Source organism: Physeter macrocephalus, chromosome 11 (genome assembly GCF_002837175.3).
Source record: "Physeter macrocephalus isolate SW-GA chromosome 11, ASM283717v5, whole genome shotgun sequence".
Lineage (NCBI taxonomy): Eukaryota > Metazoa > Chordata > Mammalia > Artiodactyla > Physeteridae > Physeter > Physeter macrocephalus.
The window spans coordinates 50,539,225-50,559,296 of record NC_041224.1 but is presented as its reverse complement, the minus strand read 5'-3'; the positions used below and the strand labels follow the sequence as shown (position 1 = coordinate 50,559,296).

The 20,072-nt window shown below is 39.1% G+C and overlaps 1 protein-coding gene across 13 annotated transcripts in view; it reads right to left on the bottom strand.

Moving 5' to 3' along the window:
- Positions 1-2,163: 2,163 nt before the first annotated feature.
- Positions 2,164-20,072, bottom strand: part of TCF12 (transcription factor 12) — a 399,044-nt gene continuing 381,135 nt past the window's right edge. For 9 of the 13 annotated variants that reach the window (XM_055087985.1, XM_028496359.2, XM_028496361.2 and 6 more), the window contains 3 exons: positions 18,508-18,740; positions 7,675-7,828; positions 2,164-4,530 (listed from right to left, as the gene is read on the bottom strand). In XM_055087985.1, the coding sequence (XP_054943960.1) occupies positions 7,686-7,828; positions 18,508-18,740 (376 nt within the window). In that variant the 3' untranslated portion in view covers positions 2,164-4,530; positions 7,675-7,685. Of the gene's footprint in view, positions 4,531-5,829; positions 7,427-7,674; positions 7,829-18,507; positions 18,741-20,072 lie in introns of those variants that run through there. The other 4 variants (XM_055087984.1, XM_055087986.1, XM_055087991.1 and 1 more) reach the window with 2 other exon arrangements.

The following is a 20,072-nucleotide window of genomic DNA, read 5'->3' as shown; positions in this document are numbered from 1 at the left end:
CAGTCAGGAGAATGCAGTTAGCTCTCAGCCTCCAAGTGCAGAACTTTGGAGTATTCAAACTGAGGTCTGTCTCTCAGGTAACTCCCAGGTGACTGCCCACCACAGGGTCACTGGCACCTTACCACTTCTGTCCAACACAAGACTCCTCAATGGGCAATCTTCTTGGACCTCAGGACTTTGTCCAGAGCTACAGGAAGTCTGAGGTTCTCCTTACCTAATCCGCCTTCCTCTCCCCTTCTTTCACAGATGTCAGACCTGCATCATGGTCTGAAGCCCATCCCTAATTACTCCTGATTTCTTTCCCTTTTGTTTCCCACAGGTACTACCTCCAATAAATCCCTTGCACTTCTATCTTGGTATCTGCTTCCTGAGGACCCAAACTGACTTAGCTGCCAACCCATAAAGTGTGACTGGGCAAAGCCTACTGGCTCACTCTTTTGAAATGTGAAGGTTTAAAAAAAAGTCCTCATAAAACGTACCCAACTGGAGGGCACTGAATATGTTTCATTGGCTTGCCCCCAAAGAATGCAGACTCCTGCAAAGATGGGTTGACGTCTTCTTGGGGTTGTTTTTACCACCATTTACCTCTCTTACAGGATGGCTGAAGAAGAATCTTCCTGGGAGCTGGTTAAAAGGAAAGCTACTATTTATTTAAAAAATATTTATCATTTATTGAGTACTTATGTGACAGGAACCAAGGTAAGAGCTTTCCATACATTGTTTCATTCAATACTTACACAATTCTAATATGTATCTCCATTTTTCAGATAAGGAAATGGAGCTAACTAGATGTTGAGCCTGGACTGAATCGAGGACTGTTTGATGCCAAAGCTAATACTCTTTAACCTTTGACACACACACACATGCATGCACACATGATGTGATGTACATTTAAATTCTGAGTTTCCATGGAAGAAAAAATATATGAACTACAGGAGAGAAAAATGAAAGAAAAAAATGTAGTAGAGGAGAGAAAAAAGTGAAGCCACTAAATAGAAATGGCCTAAAAATCTATAAAGACAAAGGACAAAAGTAAAGGCAAGAAGATTTTGTAGGACAAGTTTTAAGTGTCTTGATCTGTTACTATGTGCTTTTGGAGACATACAACCTCTCTGGGCCTCAGTTTTTATAAAGCTATTAATGAGGTGGTTGACGAGATGGTCTCTAGATTTCATTTAACTCTAATAATAATTCTATATTTTATTCATCAATCTGTATAAAGAAAAATCTAACTAAAATGTTTGTTTTCATCAACTCCTAAAAGTAAAATGATCTGTTGGGCCTCCATTGTGAACAGTGGATTTCATAATTCACCAAGAGAAGCAATTTGCCAGGATCCCAAGAGGGTGTGATGATGATCTTGGGTGTCTCACATAGAGGCCCTACGAAAGTTTGTCCAAAAAAGTTCATCCACTGTTTGTTTTAGGCTCTTGCTTGGCTGAAGTCCTTGTGGATAATCACTATGCATATTTTTGGCAGTGGGGTGGAGTAGGGCTGTATGTGAAAACTGGGATTAAGAGCAGAACTTTTAATCTGAGAACAGTAAATAATACCATCTAATTATGAGATAGGCTTTTTGTGAGAAAAGGGACATAAAACATGTGAAAGTGCTTCAAATAATGTTAATCTGAAAGCTTCATTTGAGTCCTTTTCCATCTTCGTTTTTCTCTAGATCTACAAATAAGCAGATTTTAACTACTAATCACCATTGGTAAACCTTCAGGAAAAGGCTAAAAGGCCACTATCAGTAGAGAGGGCAAGAGGAGAAACATATAACCCAGAGAAGCTATAGACTAGATTAGCAGCTTAGTTCTACAAGTCTGATTCTGTCCTGATGGGTTTCCCAGATAAGGTCACAGACAATGCACATAAGAAAAGCAGTGTGGTCCTTAAACATTTTTGCCACACACGCAAAAAAGGAACTATGTAAGGTGATAGATGTGTTAACTAACCTTGCTGTGGTAATCATTTTGCAATATATACATATATCAAATCGTGACGTTCTACATCTTAAACATACACAATATTATATGTCAACTATATCTCAAGAAAGCTGGGAGAAAAGAAAGAAAAGCAGTGTGAGCATTCCTGGGAGCAATGAGATGGAGGAAAAAAAACCAAAATGCATTACTGTTTGAGAGAGGAATGTAAAAAACTCACTAGTTTACTATGTTAAAAAAAAAGATGGCACATTTATTGCTACATAAATGTTATATACATATTGTGTTTTCTGTTACAGTGACAGAAAAAATTTTGAACTTCTTGCTGCTGGTTCAAAAGGTTTATCAATAATACCTTGAATTTGACACAGGATACAAATCTGCAATAAACCAACAATGGAAACTGGAGAACAAGATGAGAAGCAATTCATCTCGGACAATTAGCTCTTACAATACTCCATAGGTACTACACGGTATGCTAGAATTCTACTATGGTCTTAAAATGCTATTGTAAATTTCTGATATTAATGAACAGGTTATGGTAAATAACCCTACATTTTTACTACCTAATATAATAAAATAAAGTAAGAAACTTTTTACTGAAAACTTTTCGATTTCAAAAATCTAGAAAGAGTAATATTTAGAATTCAAGAAATTTTCTTACAAGATTATTGTATAAAAGACTAGCTACAGTGAAAAATAAGCCAAATGTTTTTTTCTTTCTATTTTATGAAGGAAAGCTTCTGGGCATACTGCAAAGTCTAATATAGCGAAAAAGACAACAAGCTCCGAAGAAAAAAGGCCAGGCAGTGGCATATGTTCACTCACACATCATAAGCAACAACTTCTGTTTTAGCTGATTAACACTGAAATGAAGAACAAGGCCACAGAGAGTCTGATGTAATTGGAGAATATAGGCAAATTAAAGTTACCAAAAAGTCCACTACGTTCACGAAAGACTGATTTGTTAGGGATCATCCTGATTGGAGAATCTGAAGTTCTCTCTTAATTGTTTTTGTTCTTTCAAATTAACAGAAATCTTTAAGTTACATAGTGATTTGGGTCCTTTCTTCTGTGTGCTGATTGCCCTTGTTGATATTGGCTATAAGGAATTATTAAGCCAAGACAACCTTGTTTAGCATGTTTTTCTCTCCCAGGGTTGTTGTGGTGGAAGACAGGTTTCAAGGAAGTTCAAAGTGATTATTACGTCTTAAAAAAAAAAACTCTTAAGGATTAGAGACAGAGGGGTGCCTTAATGCACAGTATTAAGATGGACTGACAAGGACTGGTTTAATGCTAATCTGGCTCATCTTCTTGGGACAGGGCAGATGGTTTGCAGTTGATTACATCACCCACTGAATTCCTCCCCACTAACCAGCCATCCAAATGACAGAGAAATAAAGGCTAGAATAAGGACACATGGGTGACCATTGCTCTTGTATTCCATTAGGTAATTAGCCTCAGAGTGGTGTGTTCATTTATCACACTACCTGCCTTGGTGACTACTGGGTTGTTATGTTCAACATAATCACAGCCTGAAAATCATCTTTGTATTTTAAATCCATTTTGTGCTTACTTACAGCTAACACTTTATAAGTACTGTATGTAGTACTTACTGCTTGGAAAACAAAGCAATTTCTAAAAAGTAAATTCTTCCCTTGTAATTTACACTTCTTTCTATTACAAGCTTTACTATGAAACCTAGAAGCTTGAAAAGTCTTGTTATTATTAGAAATAAAGCAATATTTATTTGGGGGAAAATATAGGGGACAAAATTTCCCCTTTTAAAATCTTAGCTAGGCTATGGTCACAGATGGTCTCTGCTTATCTTTGTAAGGTAAATATGCAAAGCACATAGAGCTACATGGAGGATTCTGGACTGTGACCATAAGCTATTCAGATTCAGAGACCAAATACAACACCCACAAAGAAAAAAATAAAAATGAATGAAAAAATGAGCGCGAGAGAAATGCTATACCAAGTAATATTTTCCTATTTCTTGGAAAACACTATTCATATGGCAAAAGGATAGGAGAGGGCAACAAAAGACTTTTCCCTTCCTTTTTAAGACACTAATAGGTATGCCGGGAATGCTAAGGGCCAATGGTTGTCACTGCTTTGTTCTCTGCACGCGAACAGCTTTAACTAATGCTGGCATCAGCTGAGTGGAGATCAGCTTTCCCCATTAACTTTTTCCCTTTATATGTAGACCTTACAGTTCCATAACAATAAATAAAATTTGTAGTTACAATGCATTTGTCAATTCAGTTTAGGCACAAGGCAACTTCCACGGTGAGTGGAGAGATCGAGACAGTCTCTGATTGTGCAGAAGCGACATACTGCTTGCAACAAAATGATATGTTGCGAACATCTCATGGGCTGATATTCTGTCTGATGAGCTTCCTATCTTCACTTCTGATGGAAGTGTTGACCAGCTGCTTTGATCGTAGGATTACATTTGCATTTCTTGCTTCAAGTGTTTTGTTTTTTCTTCTCCCTCCTATCAGGTTTGTGTCTTCAGATAATCTGAGTTGTCCAAGTCCTTATGAGGAGAGGTCACCTTCTATCTAGCCTACTGATAACTCTGGAACTGTGGCAGGGAGAGCCAAGGGAGAGAATAGAACCAATTAGGACATCATGGTTAAAAATAAACACCTCCCCAGAAACAAAACAAAACAAAACAAGTTGGTATTCCTCATTTATACCCAGGTTTACACTAAATTAGCCGTGGGCTACATGGCTTATAAATGAGGTTTTTTCTTTTAAGGTGTAACTGAAATGGTTTTACTTGATGTATGTGGTAAGATTTTTAAAGGAGATAATGTAATTATAGAATCACAAGATAGAGGATTATATAACAGCTGTGGTAATTATGCAAACCTTAATTTTGGCAACATTCAGGTTGGCAATACCTGAGCTCTGAGCTTCTACTCATCCAGTTCTCAGCGGAGAGACATTAAAGCATATATTTATTGCTACATCCAGTCCACTGTACTGTGTTAACTGTTTACATCTATCTCCTCTAAACTGAAAGTTCCTGAGGGCAGGGACCATTTTGAATTCATTTTCACATTGGTTTCAGTTATTGGTCCATGGTAGGTCCTCAGTAACTCTTTGTTCAATGAATTTATTAAGAAAATTTACTCTATTAGTACAAATTTTATGTTTATATTCTTAATATAATATACATAGTAGTAGCTCTGAAATTTCCCATTTCAGCCATTTTGGATGGAAATAGCTTTAGGAAGAATCATACTTTTCACCTCCTTATTAAACAAGGGCCACAGTATGGTTTTATAGTAGAGTGATGCTCTTAGGGATGGATAACTGAGACATTCAAAGCCTCGTGGCCTTATATTATTGTGCTTTTATAGCCAGTCATTCTGTGGTCATTTATCAGCCATTCTGATTCTAGCAGTCGTTTTCCTGCTGCCCAATCTCTTGCTGGTTTTAATCTGCTGCTATCCAGTTCTATAAAGAATTGAAGGTTATCAAATGAAACCAGATAACCACCTTTATGAAATTAGCAATCTTTAAGACTTATTTTAATATAATAAACACTAGCCTTTGAAATCTCATGGAACAAAGTGCATTTACTACATTTCTTTTCTTTTTATTTTTGTTTTTGCGGTACGCGGGCCTCTCACCGCCGCAGCCCCTCCCGCCGCGGAGCACAGGCTCCGGACGCGCAGGCCCAGCGGCCATGGCTCACGGGCCCAGCTGCTCCGCAGCATGTGGGATCCTCCCGGACCGGGGCACGAACCCACGTCCCCTGCATCGGCAGGCGGACTCTCAACCACTGCGCCACCAGGGAAGCCCACTACATTTCTTATATAACCTTGAAACCTCTCCCCACTCCTTTTAAAAAAGAATTCTTTTTGATAGGTGAGAATGCTCAAGGTTTAATTTTAAGCTAAAGTGGGGGAATTTCCTCATAATAGAGATAAGGATAGAGCTATGAAAGAGTAGGAGATACAGAAGCAATGAAAGAACAGGAAGTAAACGGTAGGGGAAAAGAGAGATGTGAGGTAGGGAGAGAAGGCTGACGGAGAAAGAGCTAGAGAGAGACTGGAAAGAGAGTAATAGGAAATGGGTACAACAAACTAGAGAGACAAGAAAAGAAGACCCAGGCTCTGAGGTAAATGTGATAGCTGAATGTGAAGTACTCTTCTCACAGCCTGGTGGTTACCTGGTACCCAACCACAGGAAGGTACCTCTACATAATCTGCCAATTTAGAAAGTCACTTTTGCACCAAGAAACACTTGCCTGTATTTATTTTAAAGACTTCAAAATTTATTTTTGAATAAAAATATTTTTTCATGATATTCTACAGTTTCCACAGATCATGAAGCAATGGCATGGGTTTTAGAGGATCTGTAATTTAACTAGCTCTTGCCTAAAGCCCTTTGACATGCACAGTCTGTTATAGCTGTTGTTTCAGGTTTTTTGTTTTTTTTTTGGTGGGAGAGATGACAGGGTTTTTTCCAGTGTGCTGTTAGAATTATAACTGACGCCTAAATAATTACATCAATACTTCCTCCTCTGTCCCCAAATGAAATCTTCCGTTTTGGTCTAGTTTGATCCTAAGAAGGATATATGAAGATGTGGTAGGAAATCAATTTCTTCAGGAAAAGGTGAGTTATTGACTAATCTTTGTAGTTTACAAAATATTCTATCAAATTCCAAACTTTCAGCTCAAAATGAGATAGCCACAAAGCTGACAAAATGAAATTGCACTCGGTATTTTTTTCCTGCTCCAAACCTCCCATCCATTTACTTTTACTTACTGCTTTTACTCTGCTGATGAAACTAGGAAAAGAACTATACACTGCTGAAGGCAGATTATAAAAATGAAGTTACCAGTTCTATTCCTAATCCATGCTGTGAGCTATATTTTGTTACTGACCCAAATATTTAATTATGGTTTGTATTAATTTCTGTCACCCAAATATTAACTTTACAACTTATAGATAATATGAATGTATATAGTTAAGAAAAAGATGGTTCACATTATCTAATTACTTGGGCAAAACCTCCTACTACTGTTGTCACTTTGTTAAAAAAAAAAATCACAAAGAAGCAAACTGTTTAGTTTATGAAGAGCAAGATAAAAAGAACAGTCTTTCAACAAGTAAAATTCCCAAGAGAAGGATGTTCTGATTCTCTCATATACAACACATCTACATTCTTTAATAGATTCCACAAGGTGTAACTAATATTCTTACAGGGGAAGGAACATGCGTATTATAGACTTCCATTAATGATCCAAATGGAAGCAAGCAATAACTGTTTTGTGCATGAAGATTTCATGATAGAGAAGAGGTAGATGGTTAACAGAAAACTGGTTGATGATGCCATCATGTACTTCTGAGTAGAGGAATGAGGACCATGCGTGGTAGCAAAAGTATTTTTTGATAGATGAGTCATTGCACTGTTTTCTTCTTGGATCAGAATAATATTCATGTGAGGGAGTATACATGATGATCTAGAACATGAGAGCCCAAAGTTCTTTATGAATCAAAGGACAGTATCACATTTTGAAGAGAATAGTAATTTGGTATAAAATGACATGGGCTCTCTAACTATATAACAGAAAGGTAAGCTGTTGGATTCCAAATTACACGTGACCTTTACCATGACCAGTGCTACCAGAGAATTCTGTTCAAAGGTTCTAACTCAGTTTAAGATGAATCAGGGGACTTCCTTGTACTTTCTTTTCATACCCATACTTACCTGGCTGATGTTTACATATGACCCATAGGGTTGGTAGTTTCACTAAGCCCAGGATGGGTTCCTGGCAGTGTGGTTGGTGGCTCTGCCGATACGGCAGAAACTTTTTCTTCTTCCCTTCTCTTAAGGCAGGCTGCTTTGGGGTTAAGGTTCCTCTCTGAAATAGGGAAAAATAATTTCATCATTAGAGACAGAAGTTATGAATCATGGACTCCTGGGTTTTAAACTGAACAAATGGCTGTTATTTTTGCTTTCTGTGGGTATTACCAATCTCTGTGTAATTCCAGTCCAATAATGAATAACCTCAGAGGCAACAATGATATGCTTACATAAAACCTCAGCATTAACTGAGCCTTAAAACTTATACTTCTTTCTGACCATTTTGTGTTTTCTTCTTATGATTTAGTTTTCCAGGGTTTGACTTGATCTACATCAATATCTTAAAGCAGTTCTTTTACTGCTTCATCCAAACACTGTGGCAAATGCTGTTATTAGTCTACCGAAACTCCTCAGTGTCCTGTGAAGATATGATACATTGAACTGTTATGAATGCTGACATTCTCTATGTGCTGGAGAGGGACATCTGTGCTTTATCTAGAATTCTACCAGTTCAGAAAATGATAAACTAAGAGACACCCTCAGCATTCCTCTATAGGAAATGTGCCAACCCCTCCAGGAAGAGAGGTAGCCTGAGTATATCCTGCTTTTCTCCTTTGATTTATATGCAGAACGAGATGATTGAGATGTTCTTTCAACAGTTGGGGGTGTGATTGAGAGGGTTATAAAAACCTTTACTGCTTTGTATATGAGACAGCAGAGAAGACTGAATGGAACTTCTGATGTGGGCATTTTCAAAGGAGCTTAAAGTGTGGGATATTACCATATGAAATAAAGATAAAGAAAATCTACTGAACTTAAAACCCACTGAATGAAAATCTACTTAGGAACTACAGTTCCTATTATAACTTCTTTAAATGAGTTTTAAGTACAAGATATCTAACCCATGACAGCTACTGGTGTAGTTTTTTGTTTCACTTTATAACATACAGTATCAGTTAAAAGTTGTTACACTTATTTTTATAAACTGATAAAAAATGTGTTAATGAATATAACATAAAAAGACCACTTAAACTTAGTCTGTAATGAAAACAATATTTTGTATAAGTTGTAATTTTTTTTACGTTAGACTTTCTTGAAATGATGGCCCAAACTGAATGCAACATAGCAGAGCTTTTTTCTTTTTTTAATGTATTTCCTTTTTCAGGGAAAGTAAAAACATATTTGAATGTGCATATTTCAAAACACATTTATAGTTCACTTCTGAGTTTAAAAAGAGTAGACAAAAGACTTTATTATGGTAAATTTACTGACTCTATTTTTACTCATACATGATGATAACATTTCATCATCAAAGTCCCTGCATTTAGGAAAAGACATGAATGAAGCCTATACAACTCTGAGGAGGCAATGAAGAAAGGAAGGTACACTCTTACTTAATTTATCAGGATAACTAGTAGTAGAAATCGGCATGTCCATCATTATGTAAAAATATTAGGAGCTGCTTTCATTTTTTAATTTTAATTTTTTATTTTTTTTGGGCCACACCACGTGTGGCATGTGGTATCTTAGTTCTCCAACCAGGGATCAAACCTGTGCCCCCTGCACTGGAAGTGCAGAGTCTTAACCACTGGACCACCAGGGAAGTCCCAGGAGCTGCTTTCTTAACAAGGAATTGTGTACTTCTGACAAATAAGAGAAGTCTGTCTTTCATTAGGTGTCATATCTCCTTTACTGTGTAGGCAATAGTCTCAAACAATGACCAGAGAGACTGAAAAGAGGGCACAAATTAACATGTGAAATCCAAAGAGGAGAAAGATTTCAACGTTTTCTAATTGAAACATTGTCACATTTCTCTTACAATGGAACACTGCTCTTAGCTTACTAAGACTCTAGAAGGCATGATCAGAATAGCTGGAAAGGACCAGAACCAAAAACTCAAGTTAGGCAAGATTTTGTAGACTCCTACAATGAGTCAGACAACACTCAGGGCTGGAAGAACCAAGAGAATACTACAGTAAGCTCTACGAAATGTGAAGTAAGTGAGCTTTGATGCAGAAAAGCAAAAGCTAGTGCTGTTGCTTCATACTTCCTGGTCTGTGTGAGCAGGCCATGGCAAACATGTTAAGTAGCCAGGAAGGCCTGATACAGAGGTAAGAAGTCAGACATTATGTGCGGAGCATAAGAAGCAATTGTCTTTCTTACATTTTTATTAAGGGTCTATTACCCTCTGGTATGTGGATGAGGACTTGCCTCTCCATAATATCATCTTCTTAACATGTTTATAGCACAATATTTGGCTAATGCAACAGTCACTTCTTCAATATTATGATTAGGTAAATATCTGTTATTATATCTATGTGGACATACATACAAGTCAAGAATTTTGTATTGTTTCCTTGTTCATATGACTGTTTTTCCTGTAGTTAATAGTTGCTTTGCTTTTCATTTGTTAGTAATGCTAATTTCCACCCCCCCGAAATGCTCTAATAGGTCTAACAAATGCCTCTCAATATTTCTTCCTAAAATCTCAAACACATCATCATATTATCTATTAATTCCATCTTCTTTCCCTGTAAACCTCTCTTCCACAGCTAACAGTCTTCTATTTTCAATGTAAACTGGTTCTTTTCTAGGCCTAGTAGTTCTTGTTATGGGATTTTATTTTGCTGCTCCCATGCGTTAGATCCTTTCTTTCCCAAATCCTATGCCTTTGTCTTTGTTGATTATGTCCTCATTTGGCCTAAGCATATGTTCCCGATGCTTCCTCAGAAAGTGTACATGGGAGGTAAAATTTTAAAGTCTTTGCATATCTGAACTATCTTTATCCTATCTTTACATTTTAATTAATAGTTTGGCTAAATAGAATACTAGGTTGAAAGTGATTTTTCCTCAGAATTTTGAAGGTATTGTTCCACTGTCTCCTGGAATCCAGCACTACTTCTTCAGAACTCTGATGACATTTTGAATGTTGTTCCTTTGTCTCTGAGCTATTTAAATTTTGTCTCTAAAAGCTTTAGGATATTCTTTTTAACCTGGATGCTCTGAAATTTCATGATAATACACATGAACTTGAAGTAATTATTAAAATCATTATTCTTTTTAAATTAATTAATTAATTAATTTTTTGGCTGCATTGGGTCTTCATTACTGTGCACAGGCTTCCTCTAGTTGCACTGAGCGGGGGCTACCCTTTGTTGCGGTGCGCTGGCTTCTCATTGCAGTGGCTTCTCTTGTTGTGGAGCACAGGCTCTAGGCATGCAGGCTTCAGTAGTTGTGGCATGTGGGCTCAGTAGTTGTGGCTCGTGGGCTCTAGAGTGCAGGCTCAGTAGTTGTGGCACACGGGCTTAGTTGCTCTGAGGCATGTGGGATCTTCCTGGACCAGGGCTCGAACCCGTGTCCCCTGCATTGGCAGGCGGATTCTTAACCACTGCACCACCAGGGAAGTCCTAAAATCATTATTCTTTTTTTAATTTTTTTTATTTTTTAAAGAAGATGTTGGGGGTAGGAGTTTATTAATTAATTAATTTTTGCTGTGTTGGGTCTTCGTTTCTGTGTGAGGGCTTTCTCTAGTTGTGGCAAGTGGGGGCCACTCTTCATCGCGGTGGGCGGGCCTCTCACTATCGTGGCTTCTCTTGTGGCGGAGCACAGGCTCCAGACGCGCAGGCTCAGTAGTTGTGGCTCACGGGCCTAGTTGCTCCGCGGCATGTGGGATCCTCCCAGACCAGGGCTCGAACCCGTGTCCCCTGCATTAGCAGGCAGATTCTCAACCACTGCGCCACCAGGGAAGCCCCTAAAATCATTATTAACACAAGATTAGAGTTTACCAATCTTGAGACATGTACTCTTTAGTACTGGTAAATTTCCTATATTATTGCCATAATAATCCCCTTTGCTCTCTTCTGCTCTTACTCTACTAATCCTATTGGTCAGATGTTGGACTTCTAGATTGATCCCCCCCTAATTTTATTAGTTCTTCTCTCCTATTTTTCATCTCTTTCTAGGAGATTTTTTCCAGCTTTATCAGCTAACTTCTCTACTATTTTTTTTCTGCTATCATATCATCTGAATTTCTTTTTCATGGCTTCTTTCTCTTTTATGCATACATTTTCTCTTATTAAAAGATATTAATTTTGTTTTTTTTAAAAAAAGTTTCGCAATGCTTTTTGCATGTCTCTGTTTTCTTCTTTCTTTTTTGTTTGGTTTGATCTCAATTTCTCTTTTTCATGGTGGTTTTTCTTAACTCTTTGGCTGTCCTTTAATATTAGAAGTAAGACATCAACTGGTGGGCTTTATTATTCTATGGTAATCCAAAAGTGAGAAATTATTACTCAGGAATTCCTAAATCTGGATGTCTTTTCTCTAGAGTATTTTAATTTCTTTAGAAAAGAATTATCCCATTTCCTTGAGGATAGAATACTTTGTTGCCAGCATTAGGAAAGCAAAGCAGGACACAGGGCTGCAGGTCTCACTGTTCAGCTTTATACTTCACTCATTCTCTGCTCCTCTTGGTGTTTCAGATTTGCAGCCTTTCAGATTTCATTTTTTTGCTAAAAATAATCCTCCTGGCTTCTATGGTGGAAGGGAAAAGAGGGCAGAAGCAATATGAAGTACAGAGGAGACTTAGGGATCCAACTTTCCATAGCAAACCTCCAATGAATCTTTCTGTTTTCAGGTCTGATGCCTGACTTCTGCTTTTTCTAATAATTAGTACCTCCAAAGTCCAGAGGCTTTCAGGGTATAGGGGCCCTGTAAGGCAAAATGTTCTGCTTCTTGCTGGTATTCCTCTCTGTTCCATTTAATTTCTTCTAAGTAAGTCAGTTACCACTTCTCTATCTACTTTTGCTCTCTTGTTTGTTATTATCTTCTCTCCCCTCTATCCTTGTGGGTTAATGCCATTTTTATTCATTTCAGTGGAGCTTTAGGAAGGAGTGGTGTATTATCAATGAATATGCTAAGACTACTATGCTTGACCATCTCATTGCAACTGAATTAAATGTACTGAGGGTAGGGTCTGGAAATTTGTTTGGGAAAAGGAAAAGCCTCAGGTGATTCTGAGACCAGCCAGATTTGAGAACCGCTGTCCTAGCTTATTTATCTTCTAACTAACTAAGAGACCAGTAAACTAAAATCCTAACAGTTCTATTGTCCCTAAATTATCACCAGAAGAGAAATGAGTTTATCAAATTGACCTGTGAAAGAGTTTGAGGAGGAAGTGTTTGACCACTAATTTAATCTTTAGTAAAGCTGAGAGGACAAACTTGAAGATAATATGTGAAATCTGCTGAGGATTAGTAAAATTGTAATGCTAAAATTATAGTCACGATAATAGAAAGGCTTAAATTGGCAATGACAGAGGCCATATGGGATTTGATATGTGGAGCAGCAAGGCACAAAAATGCTCTGGCAAAATCTGAGGCTTGGAAGGGAAGCCACTTCTTGCTTTTCTCAAGGATGCACTGCTAGACCCAGGTCTGGTTGCCCTCCTGGTATATCCACTTGTCTAGGGATGACAGGTTGTGGACAGCTAGACATGGTCTTGGAACACTATCCCAAACCAAAGGGGGTGGCCAGAAAGCCCAGAGGATGTCCAAAGTAGGTCATGTAAACAAAATGTATGTCTTTATAGAAATTGTTGGGCCCAGGGGCTGCTGTGTAGGGCCCCTGCAGGGATGAAGAGGCTTTCAAAGGTGGACAGGTTACCAAAATAACTCAAAACTGCTGGAGATAAAGTGCAGGGAAGGAGAGCAGTTATACCAGACTCTGAAGGTGCTGCTATAGACAAGGAACAGGTATTATGGGCTACGCGAAGGGTTCGAAACTCTGTTAGATAGCCAGCCTTTCAAGGAGTCTTACATGGATCCCACGGCTTTTACATTAAGCTGTAAAATAAAGGCTCTGGGCTTTGAAGCCCAGAGTTTGAGGCTGGGAAGAAGGCAGGCTTTTATGAATATTAAAGCAGTCCCTAATGAAGTTACAGTTCACTGTATTTAAGTTTTGTTCATTCTAATCAGTCAATGGCTCCTTATATAGAGCTTTCCAGAATAGTGTGAAAAAGTCAGTACTCATAACAATGACCAGAAAGTTAGTAGGCAGCTGGATAAGCCTAGATGTTAGATCCTCTTTCAGACTCAGCTTTTCTATTCTAGGTGCTTGCATGGAATCATGACAAGGTGAAATCTTACAAATGAATGAATAAGATCCACCCAGGCAAAATGGAGTTTATAACTTTTTTTCAAACAGAGGTATTTCTCATTTTTGATGGCTTGGATCTGAGAGTAGGTACCTCTGATCTTAAAAAAAAGATTTTTAAGAACACAAATGACTTTGTTCTAGCTCTAATGAACTGTGGGAAGGAAAGGTGCTGTACAAGAATAAGTTCTGGCACCACTGTTGTCCCGACAGTAAAACTTTCACAGTGCTGATGGAGGCAACAGTCTTGACAACAAAAGGCTGGGTAGCGTCAGGGTAGAAAATATATTGGGCTGCTGAGGAGGAGGATGAATATACTTGGACCACTGAATGTCAGACATAACTGAACAAAAACATTTGGTGAAGTGACAGCTCAAGGGACAAATGCTCCTGCCACAGGTGAGTGACAACTATCAGACTGTCTTTATGAATATCACAAGGGAGTCTTTAACTTCTTTTTTAAAAAATATATTTTATTATTATTAAAAAAATTTTTTTGGTCACACCACATGGCATGCAGGATCTTAGTTCCCTGACCAGGGATAGAACCTGTGCCCCCTGCAGTGGAAGCACCGAGTCCTAACCACTGGACTGCCAGGGAAGTCCCAAGTCTATAACTTCTTGATCAGGTTTCATTAACATTTACGCTTTACAGGTACTTCAAGGGCCTTAAGATAACAGGAGCAGTATCTGGTTTTGGTGGTAAGTCTGGATGTCTTTTCTCTAGAGTATTTTAATTTCTTTAGAAAAGAATTATCCCATTTCCTTGAGGATAGAATACTTTGTTGCCAGCATTAGGAAAGCAAAGCAGGACACAGGGCTGCAGGTCTCACTGTTCAGCTTTATACTTCACTCATTCTCTGCTCCTCTTGGTGTTTCAGATTTGCAGCCTTTCAGATTTCATTTTTTTGCTAAAAATAATCCTCCTGGCTTCTATGGTGGAAGGGAAAAGAGGGCAGAAGCAATATGAAGTACAGAGGAGACTTAGGGATCCAACTTTCCATAGCAAACCTCCAATGAATCTTTCTGTTTTCAGGTCTGATGCCTGACTTCTGCTTTTTCTAATAATTAGTACCTCCAAAGTCCAGAGGCTTTCAGGGTATAGGGGCCCTGTAAGGCAAAATGTTCTGCTTCTTGCTGGTATTCCTCTCTGTTCCATTTAATTTCTTCTAAGTAAGTCAGTTACCACTTCTCTATCTACTTTTGCTCTCTTGTTTGTTATTATCTTCTCTCCCCTCTATCCTTGTGGGTTAATGCCATTTTTATTCATTTCAGTGGAGCTTTAGGAAGGAGTGGTGTATTATCAATGAATATGCTAAGACTACTATGCTTGACCATCTCATTGCAACTGAATTAAATGTACTGAGGGTAGGGTCTGGAAATTTGTTTGGGAAAAGGAAAAGCCTCAGGTGATTCTGAGACCAGCCAGATTTGAGAACCGCTGTCCTAGCTTATTTATCTTCTAACTAACTAAGAGACCAGTAAACTAAAATCCTAACAGTTCTATTGTCCCTAAATTATCACCAGAAGAGAAATGAGTTTATCAAATTGACCTGTGAAAGAGTTTGAGGAGGAAGTGTTTGACCACTAATTTAATCTTTAGTAAAGCTGAGAGGACAAACTTGAAGATAATATGTGAAATCTGCTGAGGATTAGTAAAATTGTAATGCTAAAATTATAGTCACGATAATAGAAAGGCTTAAATTGGCAATGACAGAGGCCATATGGGATTTGATATGTGGAGCAGCAAGGCACAAAAATGCTCTGGCAAAATCTGAGGCTTGGAAGGGAAGCCACTTCTTGCTTTTCTCAAGGATGCACTGCTAGACCCAGGTCTGGTTGCCCTCCTGGTATATCCACTTGTCTAGGGATGACAGGTTGTGGACAGCTAGACATGGTCTTGGAACACTATCCCAAACCAAAGGGGGTGGCCAGAAAGCCCAGAGGATGTCCAAAGTAGGTCATGTAAACAAAATGTATGTCTTTATAGAAATTGTTGGGCCCAGGGGCTGCTGTGTAGGGCCCCTGCAGGGATGAAGAGGCTTTCAAAGGTGGACAGGTTACCAAAATAACTCAAAACTGCTGGAGATAAAGTGCAGGGAAGGAGAGCAGTTATACCAGACTCTGAAGGTGCTGCTATAGACAAGGAACAGGTATTATGGGCTACGCGAAGGGTTCGAAACTCTGTTAGATAGCCAGCCTTTCAAGGAGTCTTACATGGATCCCACGGCTTTTACATTAAGCTGTAAAATAAAGGCTCTGGGCTTTGAAGCCCAGAGTTTGAGGCTGGGAAGAAGGCAGGCTTTTATGAATATTAAAGCAGTCCCTAATGAAGTTACAGTTCACTGTATTTAAGTTTTGTTCATTCTAATCAGTCAATGGCTCCTTATATAGAGCTTTCCAGAATAGTGTGAAAAAGTCAGTACTCATAACAATGACCAGAAAGTTAGTAGGCAGCTGGATAAGCCTAGATGTTAGATCCTCTTTCAGACTCAGCTTTTCTATTCTAGGTGCTTGCATGGAATCATGACAAGGTGAAATCTTACAAATGAATGAATAAGATCCACCCAGGCAAAATGGAGTTTATAACTTTTTTTCAAACAGAGGTATTTCTCATTTTTGATGGCTTGGATCTGAGAGTAGGTACCTCTGATCTTAAAAAAAAGATTTTTAAGAACACAAATGACTTTGTTCTAGCTCTAATGAACTGTGGGAAGGAAAGGTGCTGTACAAGAATAAGTTCTGGCACCACTGTTGTCCCGACAGTAAAACTTTCACAGTGCTGATGGAGGCAACAGTCTTGACAACAAAAGGCTGGGTAGCGTCAGGGTAGAAAATATATTGGGCTGCTGAGGAGGAGGATGAATATACTTGGACCACTGAATGTCAGACATAACTGAACAAAAACATTTGGTGAAGTGACAGCTCAAGGGACAAATGCTCCTGCCACAGGTGAGTGACAACTATCAGACTGTCTTTATGAATATCACAAGGGAGTCTTTAACTTCTTTTTTAAAAAATATATTTTATTATTATTAAAAAAATTTTTTTGGTCACACCACATGGCATGCAGGATCTTAGTTCCCTGACCAGGGATAGAACCTGTGCCCCCTGCAGTGGAAGCACCGAGTCCTAACCACTGGACTGCCAGGGAAGTCCCAAGTCTATAACTTCTTGATCAGGTTTCATTAACATTTACGCTTTACAGGTACTTCAAGGGCCTTAAGATAACAGGAGCAGTATCTGGTTTTGGTGGTAAGTGTTTTATCTATTCATCATTTTTATTCATTAAAAACACTGGAGGGAAATGAATAGATAAATTAATTACTAGTGTTATGTTTTTCTGAAAATGTGTTCAAGTTCTCTAACTCTGGTTTTCTTAGAAAGAGTATTCTTTCTATGATCAGTGCTGAGGGTCCTTGTTGTAGTTGTCAAGCATCTGTCCACTCCTACTCTTTTTTCTTTTCCAACTTTCTTTAAATAAAATATTATATAAATACCCAGTAAATAAGGAAGACAAAATTGCTCTCAATGAAGGGAGGTTAGAGATGGGGTCTGGAATCAAAGGCCACATCTACAAATTCTTTGCAAAAAGGCTTAGGATGAGGCATTCGTAACTTTGAATAAGAAGATATATAAGTATATTCAAAAAAGCAAGCTTGATGATAGAACCTCTCAAGTGCTGGAAGCTTGTATTAATTGATAACCCAGGGTCTAGAACATAGCTGACTGGGACACAGGTGTACAATAAACACTTTGTTCAAAAAATGAAGTTTCAAAGCTTCTTCAAGGTTCCATCAAGGGAGTTCCCTGGCGGCCTAATGGTTAGGGTTCCGGGCTTTCCCTGCCATGGCCCAGGTTCAATGGCTGGTTGGGGAACTGAGATCTCACAACCTGCACTGTGTGGCCAAAAAAAAAAAAAAAAAGATTCCATCAAAATAAAACAGTTGGGAGAGCTGTCTGAGTCAGCAGTGTTATCAATAAGTCTGTATGAACCACACTTTTGTCCTTAGGGACACACAGGCATGCCAGTGCATATTCACCCAAGAACCTCATGGCATTCCTGATCAGGAATCAACGAAGAAACTCTGACACCTTATTGACATGGGTATAAAGGACATCCATAGGGGGCAAAGCCAGTAGGGGCCATGACCAGGCATCCTATTAACCATCAGGGCCTCACAGATGCCCCGGGTAAAGCAGGCAAGAAACTGACTACAGAGAAGTAGGGAAGACAGGAAGGAGCAGGTTGGAGGACAGGTGTAGGCAGGTAAATTCAAGAGCGTGGGAGACCAGAGTCAACAAGAGGTACAAAGCACTAATGCTGAGTAGGAGGCTGGCTGTTCACTGCATTATTTCATAGGGTTACTCTCTACTGGTTTCTGGGAAGCACTGAGCCTACAGATATTGACCTAAATAATGAGAAAGAGGTGAGAGAATTATACAGAAAACCTGATACCGATGATGCGGTGGCAGAAGTACTAGGAGCACCTACAAACAACCTGCCCAAGCAGAAAAGTGAGTGGACACAGAAATGTCTACTCACTGGAAGCAAAACAGTTACATATCTCTGCTGAACCTACTTACCTCTGACTTGCTGTTCTAGACTAAGGATGACTGCCACGGCCTGATGAAGAATAAGGAGTTTTGTCTGGGGTTTTTCACTCTTTAAATGAAGCTGACACATTCGACCAAGCTCTTTGAATGCCTCATTAATATCCCGCACACGCAAGCGTTCTCTGGCATTGTTAGCCATCCGCCTTTCCTTCTCCCTTTCTATCTTCTGTTCTGGGTTCAAATCCTCATCTTCATTAGTACTGCTGGAAGGCAAAGTAACAACAATGTCTATTAGGTTCGCTGTAAAGTAAGATATGCTTATTGTACAAAATTAAAAATAAAAATGACCTATAAATTTTACCAAATGGTAGTAATAGCTACACTTAACATTATTTGTATATTTCTTTCCAGTCCTTCCTCAATGCAAATATATAGTTATATAGTTGAAATTATACCACATACATTTTAAAAAAAAATAAATTTATTTATTTTTGGCTGCGTTGGGTCTTCGTTGCTGCACGCGGGCTTTCTCCAGTTGCGGCAAGTGGGGGCTACTCTTTGTTGCGGTGCACGGGCTTTCTCATTGTCGTGGCTTCTCTTGTTGTGGAGCATGGGCTCTAGGTGTGTGGGCTTCAGTAGTTGTGGCACATGGGCTCTTCATTAGTACTGCTGGAAGGCAAAGTAACAACAATGTCTATTAGGTTCGCTGTAAAGTAAGATATGCTTATTGTACAAAATTAAAAATTATAAAAATAAAAATGACCTATAAATTTTACCAAATGGTAGTAATAGCTACACTTAACATTATTTGTATATTTCTTTCCAGTCCTTCCTCAATGCAAATATATAGTTATATAGTTGAAATTATACCACATACATTTTAAAAAAAAATAAATTTATTTATTTTTGGCTGCGTTGGGTCTTCGTTGCTGCACGCGGGCTTTCTCCAGTTGCGGCAAGTGGGGGCTACTCTTTGTTGCGGTGCACGGGCGGGCTCTAGAGTGCAGGTCCAGGAGTTGTGGCCCACGGGCTTAGCTGCTCTGCTGCATGTGGGATCTTCCCGGACCAGGGCTCGAACCCATGTCCCCTGCATTGGCAGGTGGATTCTTAACCACTGCGCCACCAGGGGAGTCCCCCACATACATTTCTAAATGCATTTTCATTGCACATTACAGCATAAAGACTTCTACACACTACTAGTGAAACTCTTCATAAACATAATTTGAATGACCACATATTATAGCACCCTGCTTTTCCAGATGTGATTAGAAGCATCAGCATTACTGCTTAAAAACTCTACTTGAAAAAGGAGCTCCAGAGACAGGCGCGGAGCTGCCGAAGAGACAGGAGACTTTTTCTTGCCTCTGTTTCCTGGCGCACGAGGAGACGGGATTAAGGGCACCGCGTAAAGGAGCTCCAGAAACAGGCGCGAACCACGGCTATCAGCGCGGACCCGGGACGCTAGGGCTGCTGCTGCCGCCATCAAGAGGCCTGTGTGCGAGCACAGGTCACTCTCCACACCGCCCCTCCCGGGAGCTCGTGCAGCCCGCCACTGCCGGGGTCCCGGGATCCAGGGACAGCTTCCCCGGGAGAAC